This window comes from Danio rerio, chromosome 9, assembly GCF_049306965.1.
Source record: "Danio rerio strain Tuebingen ecotype United States chromosome 9, GRCz12tu, whole genome shotgun sequence".
Classification (NCBI taxonomy): Eukaryota; Metazoa; Chordata; class Actinopteri; order Cypriniformes; family Danionidae; genus Danio; species Danio rerio.
This window is the reverse complement of record NC_133184.1, coordinates 18425306-18452707: the sequence shown is the minus strand read 5'-3', so window position 1 is coordinate 18452707 and position 27402 is coordinate 18425306. Positions and strand designations below refer to the sequence as shown.

The window sequence follows — 27402 nt, the reverse complement described above, 5'->3', positions numbered from 1 at the left end:
AGAAAATTTCAAGCAACACTTATAAAAAAAAAAAAAAAAAAAGGCTTATTTTTAGTCAAGTCCCCTACAGTTAAACAGATCAGTTTCACAATTTTTTAAATCCATTCAGCTGATCTCCAGGGCCCAGTTTAAAAAAAAATAAAAAAATTCTGGTTCAAATTAGTCCAGATTTAGAAATCCCATGTTTTGCTATCCAGGATTAATTGATCTATCTTAATTTTAAGAGAGTTTTAAAGAAACATTGGGTTGAATCACTATTATCCAAATACCAAATTTCAGGATTAGCAAATCCTGTTTTCAGAGCCTTAATTGGAACCAACAGTGTAGCCTACTGGCTTAGCAAAGAACATCAGGTAGGCAAAATACCAGTGTCCACAAACAGCCATTGTTTGTTTTAATGGCAAGAAACAGAAACACTAATCAACAAATATTTGACATTTTTTAGTTTGTTCTAATACAATGCTGCTTTAATATTTTGTTGTTCACCGTATCTCATTAGATGTGACATGCATTAATATTGCTTCAAATACAAAAAAAATTTATATATCCATAACCATTAGGGTGACGTGGTGGCGCAGTGGGTAGCACAATCGCCTCACAGCAAGAAGGTCACTGGTTCGAGCCTTGGCTGGGTCAGTTTGCATTTCTCTGTGGAGTTTGCATGTTCTCCCGTGTTCGCGTGGGTTTCCTCCAGGTGCTTTGGTTTTCCCCACAAGTCCAAAGACATGCGCTATAGGTAAATTGAAAAAACTAGATTGGCCGTAGTGTATGAATGTGTGTGTGAATGAATGTGTATGGATGTTTCCCAGTGATGGGTTGCAGCTGAGAGGGCATCCGCTGCGTAAAACATGCCGGTTCATTTCGCTTTGGCAACCCCAGATTAATAAGGGACTAAGCCGATAGGAGAATGAATGAATGAGTATCCATTAAGTTTGTGATCATTCACTTAAAAAAATAAAACTTTTATTTTAATTGGTTTATTTGGTTGAAAAAAAATCACAACTGAATTCACCACTGTGATGCCATCCGGATAATACTGCTTTTTTATTTTTATCAAATATATCCCCATCTGAGTTCAAGGTTTTGAATAACGCAAAGGGCAGGTTTGATCTAAATCAAATGTAAAACTGGATTGCATGGTCTGATTTTAATTCAAAATTCCTGTTACTTTTGAAAAAAAAAAAAAAAAAAAACATTTTCAAGATTTGATGCAATCCATGATCCAAAAGCCAACTGGATTGCTTTTGAAAAACTGGGCCCAGGTCTGGCGGTAGCATTGGTAGCTTAGCCTAGTATAGATCATTGAATCGGATTAGACCATTAGCACTTCACTCAAAATGAGTTTAGATAATTTTCCTGTTTAGATCTTGACTCTTCTGTGTTTACTGACAAAAAATTTAAATGAGCTATTTTTTTTTTTTTGCTGATATGGTTTGGAACTGTAGTAGTCAAAATTTGAAGTGGATCAAAATTGTGCGAACACAAGTACTGGTGTCGTTCAGTAATTTTAGGGTGGTTATATATAAATAAAATTCATTAGCAGTTTTCTGTATATTGTGATTCATATTTAAATTTGGTCCTGTTTGTTTATGCACTTAAATTGCATTTATGGGTTGTTGTCGATCTTTCTTTCAACAACATTTAACATTGAAAAGTTAAAAAAGTGTCTTCTATGAACATTTTTATTAGTTTGAATTGATATATTGTCTGGGTTGGTGTTGTATACAGTGCATCTGGGAAGTGTTCATAACGCTTCACTTTTTTCACATTTGTTTATGTTACAGCCTTTTTCCAAACTGGATTAAAACTATTTATTTCCTCAACATTCTACACACAATACCTCATGATGACAATGTGAAAAGAAGTTTTTTTAAATTGTTGCAAATTTATTAAAAATAAAAAACCTGAAAATCACATGTACATCAGTATTCACAACCTTTGCCTTGAAGCTCTAAATTGAGCTCAGGTACATCCTGTTTCCACCGATCATTCTTGAGATGTTTTAGAAGCTTAATTGGAGTTCACCTGTGGTAAATTTAGTTGCTTTGAAAAGGCAGACACCCGTCTATATAAGGTCCAAGGGTTGACAGTGCATGTCAAAGCACAAACCCAGCATGAAGACAAAGGAATTGTCTGTAGACCTCCGAGACAGGATTGTCTCAAGGTGCAAGGCTGAGGAAGGTTACAGAATTTTTTTTGTTGCTCCGAAAGTTCCAAATAGCACAGTGGCCTATCATCCGTAAGTGGAAGATGTTTGAAATCACCAGGGGCCTCATGTACGAAGACTTGCGTGGAAATCTTACTAAAACATTGCGTACGCACAAAGCTGTAAATGTGCGTACGCAGAAAAAAATTCAGATGTATGAAACACTGCGTACGCCAAATCTCACGCATATTCTTTTGTACATCCGAATGAACGCAAAACTGAGCGCAACATGCACAAGCACAAAACCCCTCCCTGCCTCCTCCCCCATATGAATATGCTAATGACTCTATTTTGGCAAAACCCAACGAAAAAGCAACGGCAAAAGCAAGCAAAAAGAGAAACTTTGAACAGAATGTGAATTGGAGATGCTGCTTTCAGAGGTAGACCGGAGAAAAGCGGTGTTATTTGCAATTTTGTTCTCCGGAATGAAAAAAAAAAAAAAAAAAATAGAGTGGGAGAGTTTAGCTGATGCGGTTAACACAGTTGGGTCTGAACATCGCACTGAGTGAAGTAAAAAAAAAATGGTGTGATTTATAGGTGAAAAATGCTGCAGTTCCCATAACAGTCTCAGTGGTGCTGCTTGTAAGACGCATGTCAACAAGTTTTGACACGTTCGAGCATGAACTCGGTTCGAATCCAGCGTCTGATGAACTCTTTCTTCTTTTTTCCCCGCTACATGTCAGATTTTGCCAACTATTTATCACGAGAAAGACAAGTAGGAATCATTAATAAGTTTGTGCATCATATTTTATTTGCACATTTATTGAATGGAAATGTTTCTGATTTACACATGCAAATTCATCTTCAGATAGTGTCTTTATAGCAATGTGTGTGCAGTAGATAGCTCAGATTACATTGGGAAAACAGGCGACTGCTGCAAATTGTGCTTTAACGTTTAGCTGGTCAACTGTATAGTATGGAAACCTTATATACCTGCTAGATGAACCCGTCTCATACAGCTGCCATTGCAAGGCTCAAAGACACTTTGTAGAGAGCAATTTAACACAACTGCCTCTAGGAGTCGCCAAAGGAAATAAAACAGACACACACAAAAAATGTGCGTACGCCAGCCAGAAAGCTGGCGTGGAGCTGCGCACATTCCCACATTCAGTTCATCGTTAGTAAATCTAAACATGAGCGATTCTGAGCGTGAAACCTGGCGTACGCAAAGTTTTTGTGCGTACGCAGCATTGATACATGAGGCCCCAGGACTCTTCCTAGAGCTGGCCGGCCATCTAAGCTGAGTGATCGGGGGAGAAGGGCCTTAGTCAGGGAGGTGAACAATAACCCAATAGTCACTCTGTCTGAGCTCCAGCATTTTTCTGTGGAGAGAGGAGAATCTTACAGAAGGACAACCATCTGTGCAGCAATTTACCAATCAGACCTGTATGGTAGAGTGGCCAGACTATATTAATGGAGTGGCTTCACAACAACTCGTGAATGTCCTTGAGTGGCCCAGCCAGAGCCCAGACCTAAATCCTATTAAACATCTCTGGAGAGATCTATAAATGGCTGTACATCGTCACCTCCCATGCAACCTGTTAAAGCTTGAGAGGTACTGCAAAGGCAAATGAGCAAACATTCCCAAAGACAGGTGTGCCAAGCTTGTGGCATCATATTCAAAAAGACTTGAGGCTGTTTATGCTGCCAAAGGTGCATCAACAAAGTACTGAATACTTGTGAATACTTGTACATGTGATTTTTCATGTTTTTTATATTTGAATCAATTTCAACAATTTTGAAAAAAATATTTTTTCACATTGTCATGATGGGGTATTGTGTGTAGAATTTTAAGGAAATAAATTAATTTATTCCATTTTGTCATAACGCTGTAACATAAAAAATGTGGAAAATGTGAAGCAATATGAATACTTTCCGCATGCACTGTATATACATTACATTATCCATTATATTACTTCAAACTACTAAAATGTCAATAAAAGTTACTTTGTTAAACTGTAGAGCTGAATTTTCAAAATCAAAAGTCGACAGAGCAGAGATCTACGTCCCATAATGCAATTTGCAACCATAAATTAACGGATACGGATAACACTTGTGAATCACAAAATATGTAAACTAAGAATTTACAGATACTTTTTCACAGAGTACAGAGTGTTCCTTTAAAAATCTAATGCTTATGTTATACCAAATCTATTTTACCGAAAAGTGTTTAGTCATGGAAAAGGAATCTCCTCGTAGGTGATCTTTAGATAAGGATATTTCATGGGCAACTTCCAGTACTGAGAGTTGTAGTAGAAATAGAAAGTCTTTTCCACGACCATCTTTTCAAGAGCCTCTAACAGACTTTTGATCATCTCTACCATTGATTGGTGAGAGCGAAACGAGTAATAAAACTGTCTGATATCTGCGGCCAGATCTTTTGTAGAAGACTGCTGAAAGATGCTGTCATCCCCCAAATAGAGAGGCTCCCCGCTGTACAGATAGATCTTTGTGTATTTCAGTGGGGTCTGGCTGGACAGTTGCGTTCCCAGGTCCATTAGTTTCTTATATGTGCGGTGAACAAACTGGGAACAATCGTAGGAGTCGAACCACGTTGTGGCATTTGCACCGGAGTCAGACTTTACAGTCCAAGTCTCATAATAAACACCCGTTTCATTGTCCTCCTGAACCCAGCGAGCCATTTCATTAAACAGCTTGCCTAAAAAAACAAAAAAATATGTGAGAAAAACAGCATAAAAATGTCAGCAACTCAAAACAGAAATATTCTTATGTTCACTGTTAATATAAACCTATTATAAGTTGTAGTACTTTAACATAAAACCAATGTCACAAATGTAATATTATCTAACAAAATGGGTTACCTAGAATGTAATAATACAGTTGGAAAAAATACTTTATTTTTTAAATACTCCCATAGTGCTTTTTAACGGAAGATTTTTTTTCCAACAAAACTTTCTAACTCATTTCTAATGACAATTTCTTTTGTCTTTGCATTATGACAGCAACTATTATTAATCTAGTTATTTTGCAAGATACTTGTATTCAGCCTTAAGTGTAATTTAAAGGCTTAACTAGCTTAACTAGGCATGTGAGATAATTTAGGAAATTCAATGGACAACAGTGTTTTTTTCTGTAGAAAATTGGGAAAATATTTTAGGGGACTAATAATATTGACCTTTAAAGCAGTTTTTACATTTTATTTCAGCCAACCTACAAGAAATAAGACTTTCTCTAACATTAAAAAATATAACAGGAAATACTATGAAACTTTCCTGCTCCATTAAACAGCACTTTTGAAAAAAAAAAATTAAGGGGAAAAAGAAGGACACACACACACACACACACACACACATATATATAAAACAGTATATAATAATAATAATAATAACAATAATAATAAACATTAAAATAAACAAATATACAAATACAATAAATATATAATTGTGAAAAATATTGAAAAACACTTATACTGACATAAACTTAGTAACATATCCAAAGGAATTTTGAAATAAAAAAAAAAACTTGAATTTTAAATTATGACAAAAATCTTGCTGCCAAATTTGCTGCCAAATCTATTTGTCTGAAGTAATACATTTTTAAAATTACAGTTCATTTGTTTTTTTGGCCTCAGATACGATCCACAACAGAGACTTCAATTAAAACAGAGTCATTAAACAACAGGAGTTGTTGGATTTAAATATTTCAGATTGAGTTTTTTGTCTTTTCTTTTTAGGTTTTTTTGATATATAGATTTTTGACTCTGGACCACCAATGTTGGGGGGGGGGGGGTCAAAATATAGATTTTTCTGTACAGATCAAGTTCCATGAAGATATTTAGTATATTCCCCAATGTAAATATATCAAAACAAATTTTTTGATTACTTTTAAGAAATACGAGTAGACTATATTATAAAGAAGTAATATGTGAGTCAAAGTTTGAGTAATACCCACTGTTAAAAACTTGTTGAAAAAATTTGTAGGTGATTTTTTTTAAACTCTTAACTTTTTACTCTTAAACTCTTAACTTTTAGACTTGATCAAATTTTGTCTTATGATAACAAACCATACATTAATGTAAAGCTTATTTATTCAGCTTTAATGCAATGGGTGTTTTATGTAAATCATGTTATTTACTAAATTATTAACATATAAAAATAATCAGGAAATGTTATGAACAAAGTAATTCATATATATTTACACATTTTGCTTTAAAGCGGACCTATTATGCAAAAAAATAATAATAATTATAAGGGGTTTAAACAGTTGTGTGGCAATAGTCTGTGAATATAAGAAGCTTCTAATGGTAAAAAGGTTTTAATTTTTTTTTTTATAATCACATTTCATAAAAACAATCCGCAGAAACACTTTGATTGACATTTGTACGTGTCATCAAAGGGGAAAGCCTTGCTCATTAGTGAGGATCTCTCCTTCATTAGCACATGAAGTTAGTCTTGCTTTTGAATCTGCCACTATGCTGACACGTTAGCATTTGTAGCTCCGCCTTCTTTTGAAAGTAGGGCTGGGAGCAAAATCTCATTTCAATTAAAAGTTAACCAAAATAGCACTAACAGGGTCAAAGCCTAAAAGGGGAAGTTTCAAATAGTACATTTATTTATTCATTTTCTTTTCGGCTTAGTCGCGTCACCAAACAGGGGTCACCACAGCGGAATGAACTGAAAACTTATCTAGCATATGTTTTATGCAGTGGATGCCTTTTCAGCCACAACATACACACTCTTTTACACATACACTATGGCCAATCCAGCTTATTCAATTTACCTATATTTTCAATATTCGTTGACCGAGGGAAACCTATGTGAACACGTGGAGAACATGCAAACTCCATATAGAAATGCCAAGTGACCCAACCAAGGCTCGATCCAGCAACCTTCTTGGTGTGAGGTGATTATGCCACCATGACATCCCATTTCAAAGAGTTAAAAAACATTATTTGTTTGGTATTTTGAACTAAAATTTCACAAACACACTCTAGGGAAATCGGACACTTACTTTAAATCTAGTAAAAAGACACATAATAGGTCCACTTAAATGCTTGAAATCATGTTTCATCTTCAATCTATATATACAATAAACGATAAGTGTTTTTTTTCATGAATAAATTAACGTTAAGAAACCTACCTGAAATTTCTCCTATTTTCTCCAGACTCCCATTCTGTTTCCAGTGTATATCATCAATGCCTTCATAGAAGCAAGCGGCTCCCTGGTTGCACCAGAAAGGAGCACTCAAACCCTCTCTTTCATGAGGAAACGTGCAATTCCCAAGCTGAAACAGCTCGTACCACTCCATAGTGTAATTTCTTCCGGTATTTGCGCTCGCAAAGCCGACGGCATCATGCATGATGTGCTGGACAGTGCAAAACACTTGATTAGACTCTCAAATAAACTCTTAATGAAAAAAAGCAAAAAGTCCACTTACAAACTTTCCCATGATGTCACCGTATTTGAACTCCCACACAGGAGTCTGAAGTCTGAAGATGGAGATGAGGTCAGATTCTTTCATGACAGGTATCTGACCAGCTGGATCTCCAGTGGGGCAGAATGGGTATAAAGCCTGGCAGAAGGGATCAACATCTGGACGCTTGTCGACTCGCCTAGAAATTGATACGATGGTGTTAAAGTTGCTTTTGTATGTTTTATTAGGAATGTAATTAATTAATTACAAATAGCAGTCATAAGTTTGGGATCAGTGAAATTCAGTAAGAAAGCTATTCTGCTCACCGTGGCTGCATTTATTTAAAAAATACAAAATACAGTATAAGGTGTAAAACTGCAAAATACTATTACACTTTAAAATTACTGTTTCCTTATTAAATGAACTTTAAAATGAAACGTGTTTAAGCATCAAAACTCAGTAGTGTCTATAGAGGACAAAACCTGCAGAAATAATAAATAAAAATGCAAATAAATAAAAAAAATTAACAAACCCACAAATTCCAGCATAAAACAATAAATAAATATGCAAATAAATAAATATATATATATATATATATATATATATATATATATATATATATATATATATATATATATATATATATATATATATAAAACCCACAAATTCCTGCATAAATAAAACAATAAATAAATATGCAAATAAATACATAAATATAAATATTAAAACCCACAAATTCCTGTATAAATAAATATATAATAGTGCGAGCATGAAAATTAAATAAATTGCATGGATGTTTTCGGAATAAGAAAATGCTAAACTGAAAGTAGATTTTTCCCCTTTCACACCGCACTATTAATTATTTATATAATTATTAATGCAGGAATTTGAAGATTTATATACATTTATTTATTTACTTATTTATTTGCGTATTTATTATTTTTATTTATTGTTTTATTTAAGCTCCAATTTGTGCATATACTTATTCATTTATTTGAACATTTATTTATTAATCGTTTAACTTATGCAGGAATTTGTAAATTTATATATACATTTATTTATTTATTTTTGAATTTATTTATTTATTGCTTTTGCAGGTTTTGTCCTCCATAAGTGTCGCACCGTCGTTTAGAAATCATTTAAATGGGCTGTTTTGCATTTCTGTTATGATCAATTATTACTGTTAGTGCCAGTAATAATTGATCAAAATAGAAAAGCAAAACAGCACATTTATTACTGGCACTAATTATTTTTACTGGCATTAATAATAAGTTGTACAATCAACAATCTTGAATTTTTTTTGTCTGCTTCCTGTAATACATTCTTTTATTAAAACAAAATAACAGCATTTATTTGTTTGCATCATAAATGCTTAAGTTCACTGTGGACAATTTAACATGTTGAAGTGAAGTAAATACAGAAATATAAAGAAGCAGCCCTAGCCAACAGTTTTCACCACAGACATTAATAATAAACTATATATATATATATATATATATATATATATATATATATATATATATATATATATATATATATCAAATGTATGTTTGATGAGGTTTCTTTAAAAATATGTTTAAAATTAAATCTTACTCATCTTAAACGTTTGTGTATAAGAAATCATTAAATCATTTAACATTCAAACCATGTGATCACACACTCAGCAAAAAAAAAAAAAAAAAAAGTCAAGTGGCTGCAACTCACTTGTAAGGCACTGGCCAGACCTGCTTTCCATTTACGATAGAAACGACCAACCCCACAATCCAACAGTGAAGCACGGCGTGAAGAAAATAAACGGAATACTTCATTTCTGCCCCAGGCTCGCAGAAACACTAAAGTTGCTGTCTTTCTTGCAGCTCTGTATATTGTTTCTAGCTCACATCCTTGTTTTCGAGAACAACGGTCACGTGACAGTCTAAATTGAGTCAAGTGGTCTGTCACGAGCTTCTGTACAGGCTGCTATCCCGTCAAAATAAAAGCCAGCCGTTCTGTACTCGCCCCTCTCCTATATTAATTATTATTATTTTTTTTTCTCATATGGAATGTGATTTCAATCAATTAGTCAATGAAAATGAAGTTTGTAAAGACTTTGAAAATGAAAATGAAGTTTGTTTTTCTTGTATTTATATGTATGTTGGAGTTAAGACGCACTCACGCACACACACACACACACTAAATATAACGCAACCGAGTTTGGACCGAGTTTGGACACCTCTGGAATCAATGTAATTAACCTGACTGTAAAAGTTGAAGCATTTGAAGGAGTGAAAGCCATTTCGCGCATGCGTCTTTAATACATACGGCGTTGCTATGGTAATAGTAAACAACCTTGAAGTCAAGTTTTTCTTTGGGATTGTTCTTTAGTATTTGCTCGTTAAGCTCAGGTTTATCATGTCTGACGTTGGTTCTGAAGAGTTTGACGAGGAGCGAAGCTCGCTGGGGGTCAGTCACTGTCGGAGGCTTTATTCAGATAACAGCAGATGACTGTAACTTTAGCTCCTTTTGTGTTGCAGGAATATGAGGGAGACAGAAATGAAGCTGGAGAAAGACATGGACAGGGCAAAGCTGTCCTGCCTAATGGAGACACTTACCAAGGAGCATATGAAAATGGCAAGAGATCCGGCCAGGTCATTTACTTGAATACACTATTTAGCTTTCCCAGTTTATGCCGTTTCTAAATCTTGTGTTGTCTGGATTATCAGGGCACGTATAAATTCAAGAATGGGGCCAGATACACTGGCGAATGGTACATGAATTTAAAGCATGGAGAGGGCACATTTTATTACCCAGATGGTTCCAAATATGAAGGTATGTATTTATTTTCCACATCACCCCAAGTATATCAATCTGACCATGAATGAACAACACAGTTTACAACTGGAAATAGACTGAAGACTTTCAAGTTTGGCAACTAACGTTAACTGGAATAAGTTTAAGTTATTAAAACGTATAACTGAGAAAAAACTTAAATAAAATTGACAAATATTATAAATATTTCTAAACTAAAATATTTAATAAAAAAAATGTCAACATACTTACAAAAATAATAAAAATTATATGATAGGTATAAAAAACATATTTTATATACATATATGGGATGTTCTACCAGAAATGTACATTACCTATCCCTGAAATAAAAACATTAATACAGTGAATTAAAAGTATTTCATCCCAAATATTTCTAAAATGGACTTCTACGAGTTATTCGTAAAGGAATATGTCATACATTTGGTTCTTAGATTTTTTTTTTTAATTAAAACACTTTACACTGTACAAACTAAGGCTGTGCAATTAATCGAAAACGAATCGCAATTTAAAACATTGCGATTAGTAAAATCGTAGGAGGCTGCAACATAAAATATATATGCATATATGTAAACAAAAATAATGAATAACATTTGAGGTAAAGGGGTGAGGCAGTGGCACAGTAGGTAGTGATGTCGCCTCACAGCAAGAAGGTCGCTGGTTCGAACCTCGGCTCAGTTGGCGTTTCTGTGTGGAGTTTGCATGTTCTCCCTGCCGTCACGTGGGTTTCCTCCAGGTGCTCCGGTTTCCCCCACAGTCCAAAGACATGCGGTACAGGTGAATTGGGTATATATAAATATATATATACACACACACATACACACATACATACACACATACATACACACATACACACATACATACATACACATACATACACATTTAAAGAAAAAGTTCCATTTGCTTGGATAAACTGAAATCATCATCCTCGCTAGATGGTGTGGTTTCTAGTACAGCTTTAACCCTCTGGTGTCCCTTATTTGGGAATCAAACTTGTGGTCTAAAAGCTGTGGTCACACTGGAATTTTCTCCCCATAGACTTCTATTCATATGCATTTGGATGCGTCAGACCGGAAATGCAAGGTCATGCGACAAGTTTCACAGTTCGCTGCGTTGCGAGGTTCAAGCTTGGTAAACTCTGACCTGCGAAATCGCATTACTTGACTGCGTGAAACCAACCAAATATCAAAACATGACCTTTCTGGACAGAAATTTAAAATATGGACCAATCGCTCAATTTTTAAATGTGTAATTATCTTGTTTAATCCCACCCCTTTTCACAGCGCCGTACACAGGATTTTGCACGCTCAAACTCTAGTTTTACTACAGCATGAGTCAGACCCTGTAATGATTTTTATAAGTAAAAATATACATTTCTGGTAGAATATCCTATATAGAAACTAAACCATTCTATTGCAGTACTTAATAAACTTTGTTAATGCCAATTTTACTTATACGTTTTTACATTAAAAGCTCAGAGGTTTTACCAATATTTATAGCTTAAAGCAGCGATCACCAATCTTAGTTCTGGAGGGCCGGTGTTTATGCAGAGTTTAGCTCCAACTTGCCTCAACACATCTGTCTGTAAGTTTCAAGTATACCTAGTAAGAGCTTGATTAGCTTGTTCAGGTGCGGTTGATTAGGAGTGGAGCTAAACTCTGCAGGACACCAGCCCTCCAGGAACAAGTTGGGTGACCTTTGGTTTGGAGTTTCAAATAAGGTTGTCTCACATAGTATAATGTTGTGTAAAAAGAAGGTTGTTTAAAATAAGGTTGTCTTACATAGTAGTTCTTTCTTCTGTTCAGGAATGTGGGTGGATGACCAGCGGCAAGGTCTTGGTGTTTACACATACCCTAACGGAGACACATACGATGGTGAATGGCTGCACCATCAAAGGTATTTAATTTGCTGGCTATTAATTGATATTGTACATTGGCTTTATGTAATGTAATGTGTATTTATAAAGCATGTTTATATTGTATGGCCATACACCCAAAGTGCTTCAAAATCATGAGAGGGGTTTCTCCACACCACCACCACCACCAGTGTACAGCATCCACTTGGATATATCAATGGCAGCCACCGGCCAACGATGCGCTCACCACACACAGCAGGGGGAGTGGAGAGACAGTGATAGAGCCAATTCAGTGGATGGGAATGATTGGAAGACTATGATGGTTAAAGCCCGAGAGGGAAATTAGCTGGGACACTGGGGTTACATCCCTAATCTTTAAGAGAAGTGCCATACGATTTTTAGTGAAAACAGAGTCAGGACCTTGGTTTATTGTCTCATCTGAAAGACGGCACCCACTGACAGTGTAGTGTCCCCTTCACTTTTACTGGGGCATTAGGACTCACACAGCCAATGATATTTTGAGGGAGGGGTCCTGTCGTTACTTCATCTGACCGCAAGGGGTCGAGTCGGCCGACTGCTCTGTAATATTCAGCATGCTAGATACTGGACTTTTGTCTGCGAGGTGTCGGCGACGCTTCAGCAAGTGTCTTTGATGCAGTGTTCACACATAAAGATTGCCGGGCACCTGCAGATTTCTTCTCGTTCACAGCCCGATCTATCGATGAGCTTGTTAACTTTTAATTTGGCCTCAAATCAGGCTTAAAATTCTGTGGTGTGTGTGTGTGTCTATATATATATATATATATATATATATATATATATATATATATATATTTATTTATTTGAAACTAGATTACATGATTACAATTAATTATGCCTAATTATATCATGCAACTAACCTTAGACCTATCCCTCATCATAATCCTTACTGTGACATGTGTGCACACAAAGGTAAAGTTCCAAATGAAGCTTTTTTTGAAACAAAGGAATGGTCAGACAGGCAGAGTCAACAGGAGCGAACAATACAACATGGGTAATCCAGTAGCGAAATCCATAAAGTCAGGCAATGATGTTGGCAGGCTTAAAAACACATCAGACATCCCAAAATGATCCAAAATCAAAACACGGGTAAATACCAAAAACAAGAACTGGGAAAACGCTAGTGATACAAGCTGAGATCTGTTGAGGGTGAGGTGTATATATAGTCCTGGATGTCAGTCCTCATGAGCTTTTAGCTGTGTAATCAGTGGTCAACTGGTGTGTGTGTGTGTGTGTGTGTGTGTGGAGTGCCCTCTAGTGTGTGTGATGTGCACTCAACTTGGTGGCTGTGACACTAACCATATACTTTAGTAAGTACACGTGGTTAATATATACTACTCAGTAGGTAAATGAACAGTTACAGTGTAACAAGGACACATTAACATAAAGTGTAACTTTAGTATTTTACTGCAGCTTTGAATTAAAATGTTTGTTTTTTTTTGCAGACATGGACAGGGTGCATACACATACCATGACACAGGTTCACAGTATGTGGGCACATGGATAATGGGTAAAATGGAGTCAGCTGGCGAGCTCATCTATCTGAACCACAGATATCAAGGCAACTTTATCAATAATAATGTAAGTTATGCTCTACAAATTATAATCTGAGCTGAAAACATATTACTATATCTATTTACACTTAGTTACCATCATGAGAGAATAGCATTTAGTTCTAAATGCAGTATCTATACAGTCCCTGACAAAAGTCTTGTCACTTGTGTACAAATTGACCTGAAGTGTAACTGAAATATTTCCTATCAAGATTTTTTATTATGTAAAAAATGGCTCAACAGCTTTTGTAAAAATGTTTCAATGCAAAATAAAACTGTCAAAGTAATGTAATACTCCCAGCTTTGTAAAGCCAATTAAGTCATTTTTTGCAAAGATGGAAGTGTTGTCACCTTGTCATATGAGCTTCACCTATGGACTAATGGATATGACTGTAACATATTGTAACCTGCATTCTGGAAATAAACATTCCATTTAACATTCCAGAAAACAATCTGGGTGAATCGCCAGGACAATAAAATCACTTGGCGACGAAAAGTCTGACTTAGTAATCCGTGGTGACATGTTAACAAGTCTGGGAGACTTTACAGAACCACTCTCTGCCTACTTCAAAAGAACATGACAGATAAGATAAGAAAGAAAAGAAACCCTCTTTAGCCAACGTTCTGCTCACAGACAAGACATTCCTCAAAATTAAACAAAGACATTTAGAACCCAAATCTCTTGTTTAATTTCATTTAACTTTTGTAATGTGTACAATCCCTGATATAGACTATACACATTCGTACTTTCAGGCCTTTTTAAAAGCATCAATGATGTAAGGATATGGGAACTATGTTAATGTACCTTTAATGTGATGTACTTGTAGAGTGTTTGGTGTCAATAGAATGCCCTCGACATTTTATAACACATGATGCATAGATCGAGACCATAGCTCACATTGTTTTATTCTTTAAAGCCCTGTATTAAATGCCTGTCCGCATGCTTTAGGCAAACGCTCAAATTTGCATACGCGCAGCCCAGAGACAAAGGAAGGTTCGCGCGCAAACTTTGCCCTGAAATCATTGGTCAGAATGCTGTACGGGTTGTCACGTGACCCGCAGGTATAAGCACACTTTCCCCCAAACATCTGGGCAGAAAGAGAACGTCCCAAAAGAAGAACATCATTGTCGGTGGCCTTCGGGCCACACGTGGCTTCCTAAGCCGCATGGACTTTTTCCCGCCACGTTTTCTTTATTTTCCGGCAAAGTAAATTCAGTTTAAAGTTTGCGATCGTGTTCGTCCGAACTACATTACAAACTCCACGCATCAAAGGACATCAAGAGTAGTTTTCATCACGACGGAAGAGAGACGCATAAAAGAGACCTCCAGACATGAAAAACCAGGTGATTTTAGTTATGCGATTAAGCTGTGCCCCTTTTATCAAAAAGGTGTGTTTTTTTATAGGGATGTAACGGTATTGTAAATACCCTCATACCGCAATATTAATTTTTTTCGATATTACCGAAGTCGCATGACTCGGTAAAACTATAGGTCTTCTGAGAAAATTTGCTCAGGCGAATGAAGCGAACGGGAGGTAACGAAAACTACAATTGCCATCAGCCCATGCTTGTCCATCATCCCTTGCGGTCTGTTGTTGCTACAGATCCAGTAATGCGGAAATGGAGTGTGCTGCTAGAAGCGGGGATGAAAAGAGCTGGAAAACTCTAAAGCAGGTCGCACACCAGAAGCGCCGCTCGGCGCCGCGACACGGCGCGTACATGACAGATTAAAGTATCGCACACCAGACGCGCACATTCAAATGATATTTAACATGAAACTAATCAGATGGCGCTCTGTGGCGCGGCTGAAAAATGAACTGCGTCCTGAGCCGTCGCCGGGCGCCGCCGACAGCCGCCGACTTGCGGCGCCGGTGTGTGTATCCTGATAGAAACCTATGATTAGAATTCTAAAATACATGGCGCTGCGTGGCGCGCCGCCGAGCGTCGCTTCTGGTGTGCGACCTGCTTTACACGCACAGTTCAGTCCTGCATTATCTCCGTGTAAGTTCAGACTTCGCAAGTTTGATCAAGGCTGCAGTCTCTTCTCAGTTTGATATGGAAAAGCAGATTATACCGAGGACACGGGTAAATCTTCAAAGGGAACAGTGTACTTTATAACTTCATTCACATCACCCTGGCTTCGTTGTTTCACTTTCTCAACAATAAAATGTAAACATGATTTAAGGAACTGCCTATTTTCATTTTAATATTAGCAACTTAGACAGCAGAAATGTTGAGGCGCCGTGCTGCATGAGCGTCATCACTGTGTGGATATTTATAACAAAACGGAGCCGATAACAACTGCCTCCTTTCAATTTCAGTGAAAATACGAAACACAGCCTCTCTTTTGCTGAGTATCAGTTTTAAGAATCGATAATGGCCATTTTAAAAGTATAACATACAATAAGTTTTTACATTATAGGAAATAAAGGCGATCAGTCAGTGGAGTATTTTCATAAGTTTTGTTTTTTCCTGTAAATGATTCAATAAATACCGTACCGTGACATTCATACCGAGGTATTACCGTACCGCGAAATTCTGATACCGTTACATCCCTATTTTTTTATATAACCTTGGTGGTCCTTAATGGTGCGTGTGGAACTGAAAGTTTTGTCACTCTTTAATCTGAAATCTATATTTTCTAGCTTTACTATTTCTCTTTGCTGTTACACGTTCTATAGACCCGATATCTCCACGTGGTTTACCTTTGTTTTGTGTTTAATGTATGTTTGTGCGTTTGTTTGTTCGTTACGTCTGACTAATCAATAAATTCCATTATAATCAAATGAATTGTATTGTTTGCCTCACGAGAAAATGTCACTGAAATACAGATTCCCCTGCCTAGCTATTATAAGTTGTTTAAAACTTTTGAATGATTAATCTACTTCACAAGAAGTAGCAATTAAATTCCCTTTTTCTAAATGAATAGATTACAGTGTCCGCTCGGAAGAGCGGCGGCTCTGCTTGTGTTCGTTTGGTCAAATTGACAATAAATTGATCCGGAATATTAATGATTAATAATAATTCGTTATTGTTGATAATTAATATTCATAATCTGGGAATTCGCTCGGTCGCGCGAGCATGATCATTTACAATCATATGTTTGTTTGACCAAACTGACTGAAGCTTAAGCCGGAATATTAATAATTAAGAATAAACCGTTATTGTTGATTATTAATATTCATAAAATGAGCTAATTTCATGCTACATGACTAATGGACTAGAATAATGGATCAATTAGGTCTCAGGTATGTATAAAAATAACCCCAGTACACTAGACCTTCACATCAACTGCAACTAGACCTCTGCAAACATGCCTAAGATTCACCCTGAGACTAAAGTGTTGATTATCAAGAGGCTGAAGACTAGATCCACTGCTGATGTAGCAAACACCTTTAATGTGTCTCAGTGTCAAGTACAAAGGATAAATATATATCGAAGGGACCTCGCAAGACAGAAGTGGACCGCTTGTTGGCTTAAAAATCCAAGGCCAGCCTATTTTCCAATGCAACAGAGCTCCATGAGACCTAGTCACCTGAAGTCCCTATGTCAACAAAACAGTTTGTCGGATTCTCTCGAAATGGCCTCCATGGCTGTATCCACACCCAGAAGACAGCACTAAACAAAAGACAATTGAAAAAATGTGTGGCATTTGCCATGGCCCACAGCCTGCTAACAAGATGGATCTGAAATTCACCCAGAAAACAGTGAAGTTTGGCAGTGGAAAAATTATTGTCTGGGGTTACATCCAGTATGGGGGTGTGTGAGTGATCTGCAGGGTGGAAGGCAACATCAATAGTCTAAAATACCAAGAAATCTTAGCTACCTCTTATTATCCCAACTAAAAAGAGGCCAAATTCTGCAGCAGGATGTGCTCTATTGCACACTTCCTTCTCCAGGCGAAGAAGAGTAAGATGCTGCAGGATTGGCCAGCTCAGTCACCAGACATGAACATCATTGAGTATATGTGGGGTAGAATGAAAGAAGAAGCATGAAAGATGAAACCAAAGAATATTGATTAACTCGAGGAGGCATGCAAGACGGCTTTTTTTTTTTTTTTTTGCTATTCCTTATGACTTCATTAATAAATTGTATGAATCCTTGCCAAACCACATGGATGCAGTCCTTCAAACTCATGGAAATCATACAAGATTAAACTAGGATCTCACAGCACCACTGCTTAGTTTTCTGACATTTTGTATTATTTGCAGTAAATTTGTTTAATTTTTGTATAGGTGACAACTTTTGTCTTTCTAAAATTTGACTATTCTGTCATGATTGAATGATAAATCTTTTTTTCAGTGAAACTAACTTATTTCACTGCATTAAAAATCATCTGGGAGGGTTTTAGCTTTTCATATGAGCTATTTGTAACACCAATTGATTAATTAAAAGTCAGATTAATAATAGCAGGTGTTTGTACAACATAGATAAACGCCAATACTTTTGTCAGGGACTGTATAGTATAAATGTTTAACATATATTTATATGGTGACCTCAAAACCAGAGGAGAGCCTACATATTATTATGTTCTTTATTAACGGCAGCTGTAATTATATGTATTTTACAGTTATTTTCATATAATCTTTTTTTTCTAGCCTTCTGGGCCAGGCAAGTATGTGTTTGACATTGGTTGTGAGCAGCATGGAGAGTATCTCCAGATAGAGCAGGTATGTGTGTTTAAACTATATGCATCATATATATGAGATGTAAATTCATGACCTGAAGTGTATTTCAGGTGGAAGAATCTGGCTTCCCAGGGTAAATTTATAAGACAATTGATTCCTGCCTTTTTGTTTTTCTTTGCATGTTTAAACTGTTTTCAAAAACTGGCACTGGTCCTGCTTTATATTAAATGGCCTTTACTATGACAATCAAAATATAAATACAATATATTTGATGTGTTTATAATGTATTGCAGAACACGCCTGGTGCTATTGAGGTAAAGATTTGGTGGTATAGGTTGGTTTAAGGGTGGGTTAAGGTGTAAGGGATGGTCAACAGTGTAATTATAAATGTACTTCTGAAAGAAATTACAGATGTTGTACATGCTGGTTTTTAATCAAGCATAAGTACAATGTAAAACTATGTATTTACACCATATTTACATTTATATTAATTACTAATTTCAGTGTAAGTTCATTAGTTAAGGCCATATATATATATTTTTAAACTGTTGTCTTTTAAACATATCCTTAGTTTTCAACTGTTTTGTTGTATTTGGCATATTAAGAGAACACTTTTGTGAAAAATGTGTGCGCAAAATTAAATAGAACGTGCGCTTGCAATCAGTACATTTGGAATTAGAGTTCTTTCATCAAAGACAATAGATGTAATTATGAGATATTAGATTAGATTAGATTCAACTTTATTGTCATTACACATGTACAAGTACAATGCAACAAAATGCAGTTTAAGTCTAACCAGCAGTGCAATAGCAGCAAGTGCAGGATACAGGAATAAGTTAGAAAGGGCAGTTATAGAAAAACTATGGTGATACTTACAGATGGATGTACTATCAAAATTATATACAGGTTGGATAAGCTATGAGCAGATTTACAATATATGAATATATGTGCAGGTTGCTATTAATAATCAGTAGAGTGCAGATAAATAAACATGATTACAAGTGTATATGTTACAATATATGAATATATGTACAGGGATAGATAAACATGATTACAAGTGTATATGTTACAATATATGATTATATGTACAGGTTGCTATTAATAATCAGTAGTATGCAGATAAATAAGCATGATTACAAGTGTATATGTATGGTGGGTGTGTACATAATTACAAATGCCCATATGCAGTGGGTACGTACAGTTCAATAAGTAAACAGTTCAATGTGGTGCAGTGAATGTGCAAATTTTATATGTGCAAATGTTAAACAGTGCAGTTATTGCTAGGAGTTTAAGTTAGAGGAGAGTGGGGGGTGTATTGGGGGGGCAAAAGAGTCAGTGTGGGGCAGAGTTCAGGAGGGAGACAGCTCTGGGGAAAAAGCTGTTCCTCAGTCTGCTGGTTTTTGTCCGGGGGAGCCTGAAGCGCCTGCCGGAGGGCAGGAGAGAAAACAGTCTGTGAGCGGGGTGAAAGGTGTCCTTCAGAATACTGCGTGCTCGGCGCAAACAGTGTTTCTTCTGGATGTCCTCTATGGCTGGCAGTGTGGTCCCTGTGATGCGTTGGGCAGTTTTCACCACCCGCTGCAGTGCCTTACGCTCAGCAACAGAGCAGCTTCCATACCAGACTGTGACACAGTTTGTCAGGATGCTCTCTGTTGTGCAGCGGTAGAAGTTCACCAAGACGGCTGATGAAAGCTGGTTCTTCTTCAGTTGCCTTAAGAAGAATAGGCGCTGGTGAGCCTTCTTGATCAGGCTGGAGGTGTTGGTGGTCCAGGAAAGGTCCTTTGAGATGTGGGTCCCCAGGAACTTAAAGGATGAGACAGGCTCAACGGCCATCCCATTGATGTGAATGGGATCATGTGAGCCTGTTCGTCCCTTTCTGAAGTCCACAATGAGCTCCTTGGTCTTGTTGGTGTTAAGGAGCAGATTATTGTCGGTGCACCAAGTGGCCAGATGCTGTATCTCCTCCCTGTAGGCCGTCTCATCATTGTTGCTGATTAGACCAATCACTGTGGTGTCATCTGCAAATTTGATGATTGTGTTAGATCTATTAACAGGCCTACAGTCAACGGTAAAAAGGGAGTAGAGGAAGGGGCTCAGCACACAGCCCTGTGGTACAGCAGTGTTGAGTGTGACGGTGGTGGAGCAGATGTGACCTGATCTAACATTCTGAGGTCTGTTAGTCAGAAAGTCCATAATCCAGTTGCAGAGTGATGTGTCGATATCCAGCTCTCTTAGTTTGATCAGTAACTTGGAGGGTATGACAGTGTTGAATGCTGAGCTGAAGTCCACAAACAGCATTCGTGCATAAGTGTTTTTATTGTCCAGGTGTGTGAGTACAGAGTGCAGTGCTATAGAGACTGCATCATCTGTGCTCCTGTTGCCACGGTAGGCAAACTGATGTGGGTCCAGTGTGGATGGCAGAGAGTCTTTTAGATGTGCCAGGACCAACCGCTCGAAACACTTCATGATGATGGGTGTGAGTGCTACAGGCCGGTAGTCATTCAGGCATGTTGGGCTGGAGTGTTTGGGCATTGGCACAATAGAAGTGGTTTTAAAGCATGTTGGCACAGCTGCTAGTTTGAGCGACAGGTTGAAAATGTCTGTGAATCCCCCTGCGAGCTGTTCCGCACATGCTTTGAAGACACGCCCAGGAATACCGTCTGGTCCAGCAGCCTTACGCACATTGTGTACTTCTGAGGAGGTGAGTGTGATAGGTGAGTGGTCGGTGGAGGAAGTGATCCTGGTGAAGGGTTCTTTATTGTCTCTATCAAAGCGGGCGTAAAAGTCATTTAGCTCGTTCAGGAAGGAGACGTCTGTGGCTGTGGGTGTGGACTGGCTGGGTTTGTAGTTGGTGATGGCCTGGATGCCCTGCCACATGCGCCGAGGATCAGAGTTGGAAAAGTGCTCCTCTAGCTTTAGCTTGTAGCAGTGCTTGGCCTTTTTGATGCCCCTCTTCAGATTAGCCCTGGAAGTGCTGTAGGCCTGTGCATTCCCTGATCTGAAGTCAGTGCTGCGTGCCTTCAGCAGGAGGCACACCTCCTTGTTCATCCATGGCTTCTGATTCGGGTATGTGGTGATTTGTTTCTGGGTTGTAACACTGTCTATGGTGGTGTTGATATATTCTAGAACAGAAGAAGTGTAACTGTCAATGTCTGTGTGAGAGCCATGTGTGGCCTGGGAAGCAAACATACCCCAGTCTGTGTGTTGAAACCTGTCCTGGAGTGTGGAGTCTGCCCCCGCTGGCCACACTTTGATGGTCCTCACTGATGGCTTCACACGGTCGATGAGGGGTGAGTATTTGGGGGTAAGGAACAAAGAAAGGTGATCTGACTGACCCAGGTGGGGGAGGGGGGTCACAGCATAGGCTTCAGCTATGTTTGTGTAAACATGGTCCAATGTTTTGTTTCCCCTTGTGTGGCAGATGTTTTGATGGAATTTAGGGAGCACTGTCTTAAAGTTTGAGTGATTAAAATCCCCCGCAACAATAAAAGCAGCCTCCGGGTGAGCAGTCTGTTGTTTGCTGATGGCTGCATGAAGTTCGTTCATAGCCAGCTTTGCATCAGCGTCGGGAGGAATATAAGCAGCAGATATTATGGTGGATGTGATCTCCCGTGGTAGGTAAAAAATATCATTAGATATCATTTAATCAACACTCTAAAAATCCTGCTATAACTATGATACACTTCCATTCAATTGCAATTTAAATACAATTTAGTTTATAAAATAGTCCACGTTATTTGACATGAAATGTACATTGAGGCCCCGTTTACACTAGTGCGTTTTAGTTTTAAAACAGTGTTTTAGAATGAAAGCGATCCGCGTCCACACTAGCGTATCACCCAGCGTTTCTGAACAGCTCTCCGTCTACATTAAATTCCTGAAAATGCACATCATGTGACCACACACACACTCTCGGGCAAGCGCTGCAGCCTATCTACCCAGATGAGAGCTGTGCTAGTCAGACTTCTCATCAAGCATCTCCCGCTGGATCTTATCTCACTATATTTATTAAACGTGATATTTCATTCATCTTGTTGTCTATATCTAACGACATTCCCCGACTTTGGTCATTGGAATCTATTACTTGTTCTCAGGTAACGTGTTTTGGCTAAGCGCAAATATAGGTTAATAATTAATGTAACCACATAGCCTACATTCTGTATATTGAATAATCGCTTGCTTTTTTCTATAATGTATAAACCTATTGTATGTTATACATTTATAATGGCAATTATAGATTATTAAAACTGATATTCAGTAAAAGAGAGGTCACGTTTCGTATTTTCACTGAAATTGAAAGGAGGCAGTTGTTATAGGCTCCGTTTTGTAATAAATATCAACACAGTAAAGATGACGCTCATAAATGCAGCACAATGCCTCAACATTTCTGCTGTCAAAATAGGCAGTTTAAATCATGTTTTCATTTTATTGTTGAGAAAGTGAAACAACGTAACCAGGGTGATGTGAATGAAGTTATAAAGTACACTGTTCCCTTTAAAGACTTACCAGTGTCCTCGGTAGTCTGTTTTCCATATCAAACTGAGGAGGGAGAGTCTGCAGCCTTGATCAAACTTGCGAAGTCTGAACTTACAAGAAGAGGATGCAGGACTGAACTGTGTGTAACGTTAGGCTACTTAATAGTGAGAAAAAAAAAGTCCCAATCAGATAGGCTAATGTCGGCAGCCCCGCCTCCCTTTTCAGATATCTCTGTTTTCCCCCATCCACAGTGAGACGGAGCAGCAGCGTTTTAGAATGAAAACGGCCTCTCTACCGTTTCCAAAATGCTCCATTTTCAGCACTCGAAAACCCTGGCGTAGTGTGGACAGATGGCGTAACCGTAGCAAAACATGCGTTTTAAAACGAAAATGCATTAGTGTAAACGGGGCCTAAAAGTATGCTGATGTGCACATTTTCACACTTTTTTATTACTGAATCTAGCCAGTACTAAAGGAGACAACTAATAATGAATGGAATTTTTTTTAGTTGCGTTCTCCTTACCCCCATCAGGGACAGAGCTTCTCTATTGCTATTTTGGCTTTTGGAGAAGAGGTTTTATGAGCTCTTCTGGATATATTGTTGCTGTGCTTCTTAATGGTGCAGTTTGCCTGCTGCATGCCAACAGCTCTCATGCAGTGTTCTTTTTTTTTTAGACTAATCAGGAGTGGAGTTTTTTTGTTTTGAGCACTTAGTTTTTCAGATTAGTATGCTAGTAAACATTACCAACTACTAGATAAAACTAAATGAAATATATTTCAATTATGTTTTAAGCAATGACCCTCATGAAAACAGATTATACCTGAATACATGAAAGCATACCAAGACACTAAAAACCAACCAAGGCTCATTATTAAAATGTATATTATTTTTGCAGGTTTGTTTTCGCAAATCTACTAGAGGCTGCTGTGTAATCCTTTTCAGATATCAAAGTTTTTTCGCAGGTGCTATTCGCGCATACTGTTCTCGCAGAAATCCACTAGAGTCTGCTGTTGACTGACTGACTGACCGACAGACCGATATCTCCACCCCCCCCTTACCTAAACCAAACCGATAGTGTTTTTAAAAGCACTGATTGACCCGATCACCTAGTTCCCTAAACCCAACTGTCAGTGTTTACAAAAGCATTCCAGCAAAAGATAAGCCCTTGTCCAATTTTTATCACGTTTTCAGATCTTACCACATTCTTACCCTGTTATTTACTTCATTCTTCTTACTACATTACTGGTTATTTACTACATTCTTCATCAGACTCGAACCCCTTGTGTGCAAGCGCCCAAGAGGATGCGACGCTCCGTGTGGAGTGCGCTCTCACCGCTGGGGGACACTGCTTGCTCTGGCTTTGGAAAGTAAAGGAGATGGCATCCACGATCCTGTGGGCCAACCTCTGTTTAGATGTGGCACTTCCCTTTTGCTGACCACCATAACAGACAAAGTGCTGCTCAAAGAATCTAAAGCTCTGAGTGCGATGCACATAAACTTCCAAAGCGCGAACAGAACACCGTAATTAAAGGGCTGGGTCTGCCTCCCCCGTGGGTAGTGCTTGCAGGCTCACTACCTGGTCCTTAAACGGTGTGGTAGGAACTCTCAGGACAACGTGAGAGTAGGCCGGCCCAAATTTCAGGCACGAGTCACTGACTGAAAATGCCTCCAGATCCCTGACCCTCTTGATCGATGCCAACGTGACCAGCAGAGCTGTCTTCAGGGACAGAAATCTCAAGGATACTGAGTCAAGTAGTTTGAACAAATCTTCGTGTATGCTCATAAGCACCACAGCGAGATCCCAAGAGGGCATGAGAGGAAGCGGAGTGAATTTAAGCCACGTAAACTTTCAGTGTGGAGGGCGACAGCCTGCGCTCCAACCTATCCTGAAGTTACCCAAGTCTTTCTCGCTGCATCCAGGGACCATACGTGGAGGTTCCAAAGATCTGGGTGAGGGTGCCAGATGGTGCCCTGTCTTTAGAGAGGAGGTCTTCTCTCAAAGGGATCTGGCAGGCAGGGGTCGTCGCTTCTTTGAAGGTCGACCTGTTTGCTTCCTTGAAGCAAGCCCATATCAGCTGGACGGACTCGGAGTGGAGTCTCCATTCTCCCGGACGTAGAGACTGCCGTGAGAGCGCATCGGCTGCACAGTCGAGCTTGGCGAGCGAGCGGATACGCCACCGTCACTGTGCTGTCCAGCCTGACCAGCACGTGTTCCCCCTCCAGCACTGGTAAAAGACGGCACAGAGCGAGAAATACTGCCAACAGCTCCAGGCATATGATATGCCAATGCAACTGGGTCCTTTTCCGCAGGCCCATGGCTGCATGCCCGTAACACATGGCTCCCCATGCTGGAAGCATCTGTTGAGATGACAACATGCCTGGACGCCTGTCGTAGAACCACTCCGACCTGTAGAAACGCAGGGTCCCTCCAAGGGCTAAGGGTGTGGTGACAGTGCAGTGACAGTTACTTGGTGTGTGCCTGCATGCCATGTGCATCTGGGGACTTGATTATGAAGTCAGTGCTGAAATAGTTTATATGTAGCAGTCCGAGCAGCGTGACAGCAGCTGCGGATGTTGTATGCCCCAGGAGCCTCTGAAAAGATTTCAGGGGAACCATAATTTTCCAGTCGAACTCTCTGTTCTGCCCTCTCCATGCTGCCCTGGTTTAAGTTTAGTTAAGTTAAATATTAAAGTCTCTCTCATTCACACTACGGCCAATTTTGTTTAATCAATTAACTTATACTGCATGTTTTTAGGGGAAACTGGAGCATCTGGAGGAAACTCGCGTGAACACAGGGAGAACATGCAAACTCCACACACAAATGCCAACTGGCCCAGCTGGAAGTCGGACCAGCGACTTTTATTTCTATTACACTTTTTAGAATGTAGATTGTGCAAAAGCAGCTTAACAAGTTCTAGTACAAATCTTCAGTTCAATAGATACAGTTGAAGATCAATTTAGTTCAGTTCAATGTAATGTACTGTAAGTGTCACTGCTGTAAGCCCAAACACTTCACCAATGCACAGATTTTGCACCGAATTCACATTGTATTAAGTGAAAGTATTCAGTTAATATAAACACATTTTGGGATCAAATCTTTTTATCTCTAAATGAGTTTTTCTCTAGCAAAATGTTTTGAGATACATTTTGAAAAATATTGCTGTGCAATGATTTTGTGTGGAGCCAAATTCAAATGACATTTGTTGACGGTAGGTTAAAGGAGATGCAGAAGAAGAAGAACCCGCAATGACAACCATTCTAAAATGGAAACCCAAGGCAATTACTGCGCTTTCTGTTTGGACCACTGAGAGGGACTCAGGTGCTGTCAAATTCATATATTTTATTTATCATTTAATAGTTATGTATTAATATAAAACAATATTAAAACACAGTTATATGTCACTATATAACATTGGTAGTAATTTTGTTGTCCTATATGTAAATAAACAATGCTCTGCATAAATGTAAAGCCCAATTTTGAAAATGTATACATATTTTTTATTCATTTCCCAGTGAAAATAGACAATATATTTTGGTGCATTTACACAAAACAGTTGCATTAAACAGTTATATTCATGAAAAATAAGAGTTTTGTTACTTAACACCTTTAGGAATAACTCAAATGAGTTAATTGCATTAAAAAAAAAGACAAATTAGTTTGGGAGTACTTATTTTTAGACTCTGATATTATTATATTTTTAATTTAATTTAATTTTATTTATAGTTTTCGGCTTTGGCACTGGCTAATCTAATGTATGCACAAATATCATCCTATAGATCATTTCAATGTGGTGATGTCATTGGCCCATAACATTTCCTGCTTGTTATTAAACTATTTCATAACTGTAATGAGGGAATTCAATCATAACTTAATGTTAAAACAGCTATCATAACATTATTTATCAACATGTGACTCATTTTGAATTCTCGAAAGATATAGAAATTAAAAATGTAAAACAGGAAATATTTTGGGAACATTGTTTTTGTTTACATTCCTCAAAATGGTCTATAGAAAATATTAGTTTAAAAGAAATCTGTGAGGGGTGTACTCATTCATGCTTAGAACTTTATATAAATTATGCTTAGAACTGAAGTTTTTCAAAAACAGTAAATTGAACTGAAGTACTGTGTTTGTTTATTGCAGGTCACACTGCGGTGGAGGAGTGATAAAGACAGACCTTCAAAAGACGAGGAAAAAAAGAGCGGAGAGTTGAGGTCCTGTTGAATAAACCTGCAATACAGTGAGACTGTGAGCTATGTCTTGTGGAGGAAGTGGAGTGATGGGATCTGTCACAATACTAAAATAAGTAATCATGGTCCTGTATCAGCCAGTTTACTTCGCAGTGATAACCGTCTGACTATACATTATCATGATTATTGTTGACACATAAGTTAATTCCTTAATAAATGCTAATCAAATATCAATTCCAGTTTCAATTATTGCGTCATGTTGGAGGAATGAGAGTAT

At 38.0% G+C, this 27402-nt stretch overlaps 2 protein-coding genes across 5 annotated transcripts; one reads left to right on the top strand and one right to left on the bottom strand.

Annotated features, from left to right (window-relative positions):
- Positions 1-365: 365 nt before the first annotated feature.
- Positions 366-9481, bottom strand: cln5 (CLN5 intracellular trafficking protein). Its single transcript, XM_009304580.5, has 4 exons — positions 9285-9481; positions 7605-7779; positions 7307-7532; positions 366-4865 (listed from the first exon to the last, which is right to left on the bottom strand). Exons 1-4 carry the CDS (start codon positions 9386-9388, stop codon positions 4381-4383), a joined length of 990 nt encoding a protein of 329 aa, XP_009302855.2. The 5' UTR covers positions 9389-9481; the 3' UTR covers positions 366-4380.
- Positions 9482-9747: 266 nt separating this feature from the next.
- Positions 9748-27359, top strand: rsph1 (radial spoke head component 1). 4 transcript variants are annotated; one of them, XM_073912558.1, is made up of 8 exons: positions 9748-9893; positions 10094-10190; positions 10283-10388; positions 12191-12281; positions 13725-13860; positions 18431-18502; positions 26148-26253; positions 27079-27359. In XM_073912558.1, exons 2-8 carry the CDS (start codon positions 10098-10100, stop codon positions 27099-27101), a joined length of 627 nt encoding a protein of 208 aa, XP_073768659.1. In that variant the 5' UTR covers positions 9748-9893; positions 10094-10097; the 3' UTR covers positions 27102-27359. The 4 variants fall into 4 exon arrangements, with proteins under 4 accessions (XP_073768659.1, XP_073768657.1, XP_073768658.1 ...); XM_073912556.1 differs by having other exon boundaries at positions 10094-10207; XM_073912557.1 differs by having other exon boundaries at positions 9885-10022.
- Positions 27360-27402: the final 43 nt, after the last annotated feature.

Excerpts from the sequence above, each read along its gene's own strand:
- rsph1 (XM_021478871.3), top strand. The coding sequence starts at position 9,972 with ATGTCTGACGTTGGTTCTGAAGAGTTTGACGAGGAGCGAAGCTCGCTG. Across the intron at positions 10,023-10,093 it reads AGGAGCGAAGCTCGCTGGGG|GAATATGAGGGAGACAGAAA; the intron begins GTCAGTCACTGT and ends TTTGTGTTGCAG. Across the intron at positions 12,282-13,724 it reads GAATGGCTGCACCATCAAAG|ACATGGACAGGGTGCATACA; the intron begins GTATTTAATTTG and ends TTTTTTTTGCAG.
- cln5 (XM_009304580.5), bottom strand. The coding sequence starts at position 9,388 with ATGAAGTATTCCGTTTATTTTCTTCACGCCGTGCTTCACTGTTGGATT. Across the intron at positions 7,780-9,284 it reads GTCTGGCCAGTGCCTTACAA|GCGAGTCGACAAGCGTCCAG; the intron begins GTGAGTTGCAGC and ends ATCAATTTCTAG. Across the intron at positions 4,866-7,306 it reads GAAAATAGGAGAAATTTCAG|GCAAGCTGTTTAATGAAATG; the intron begins GTAGGTTTCTTA and ends TTGTTTTTTTAG.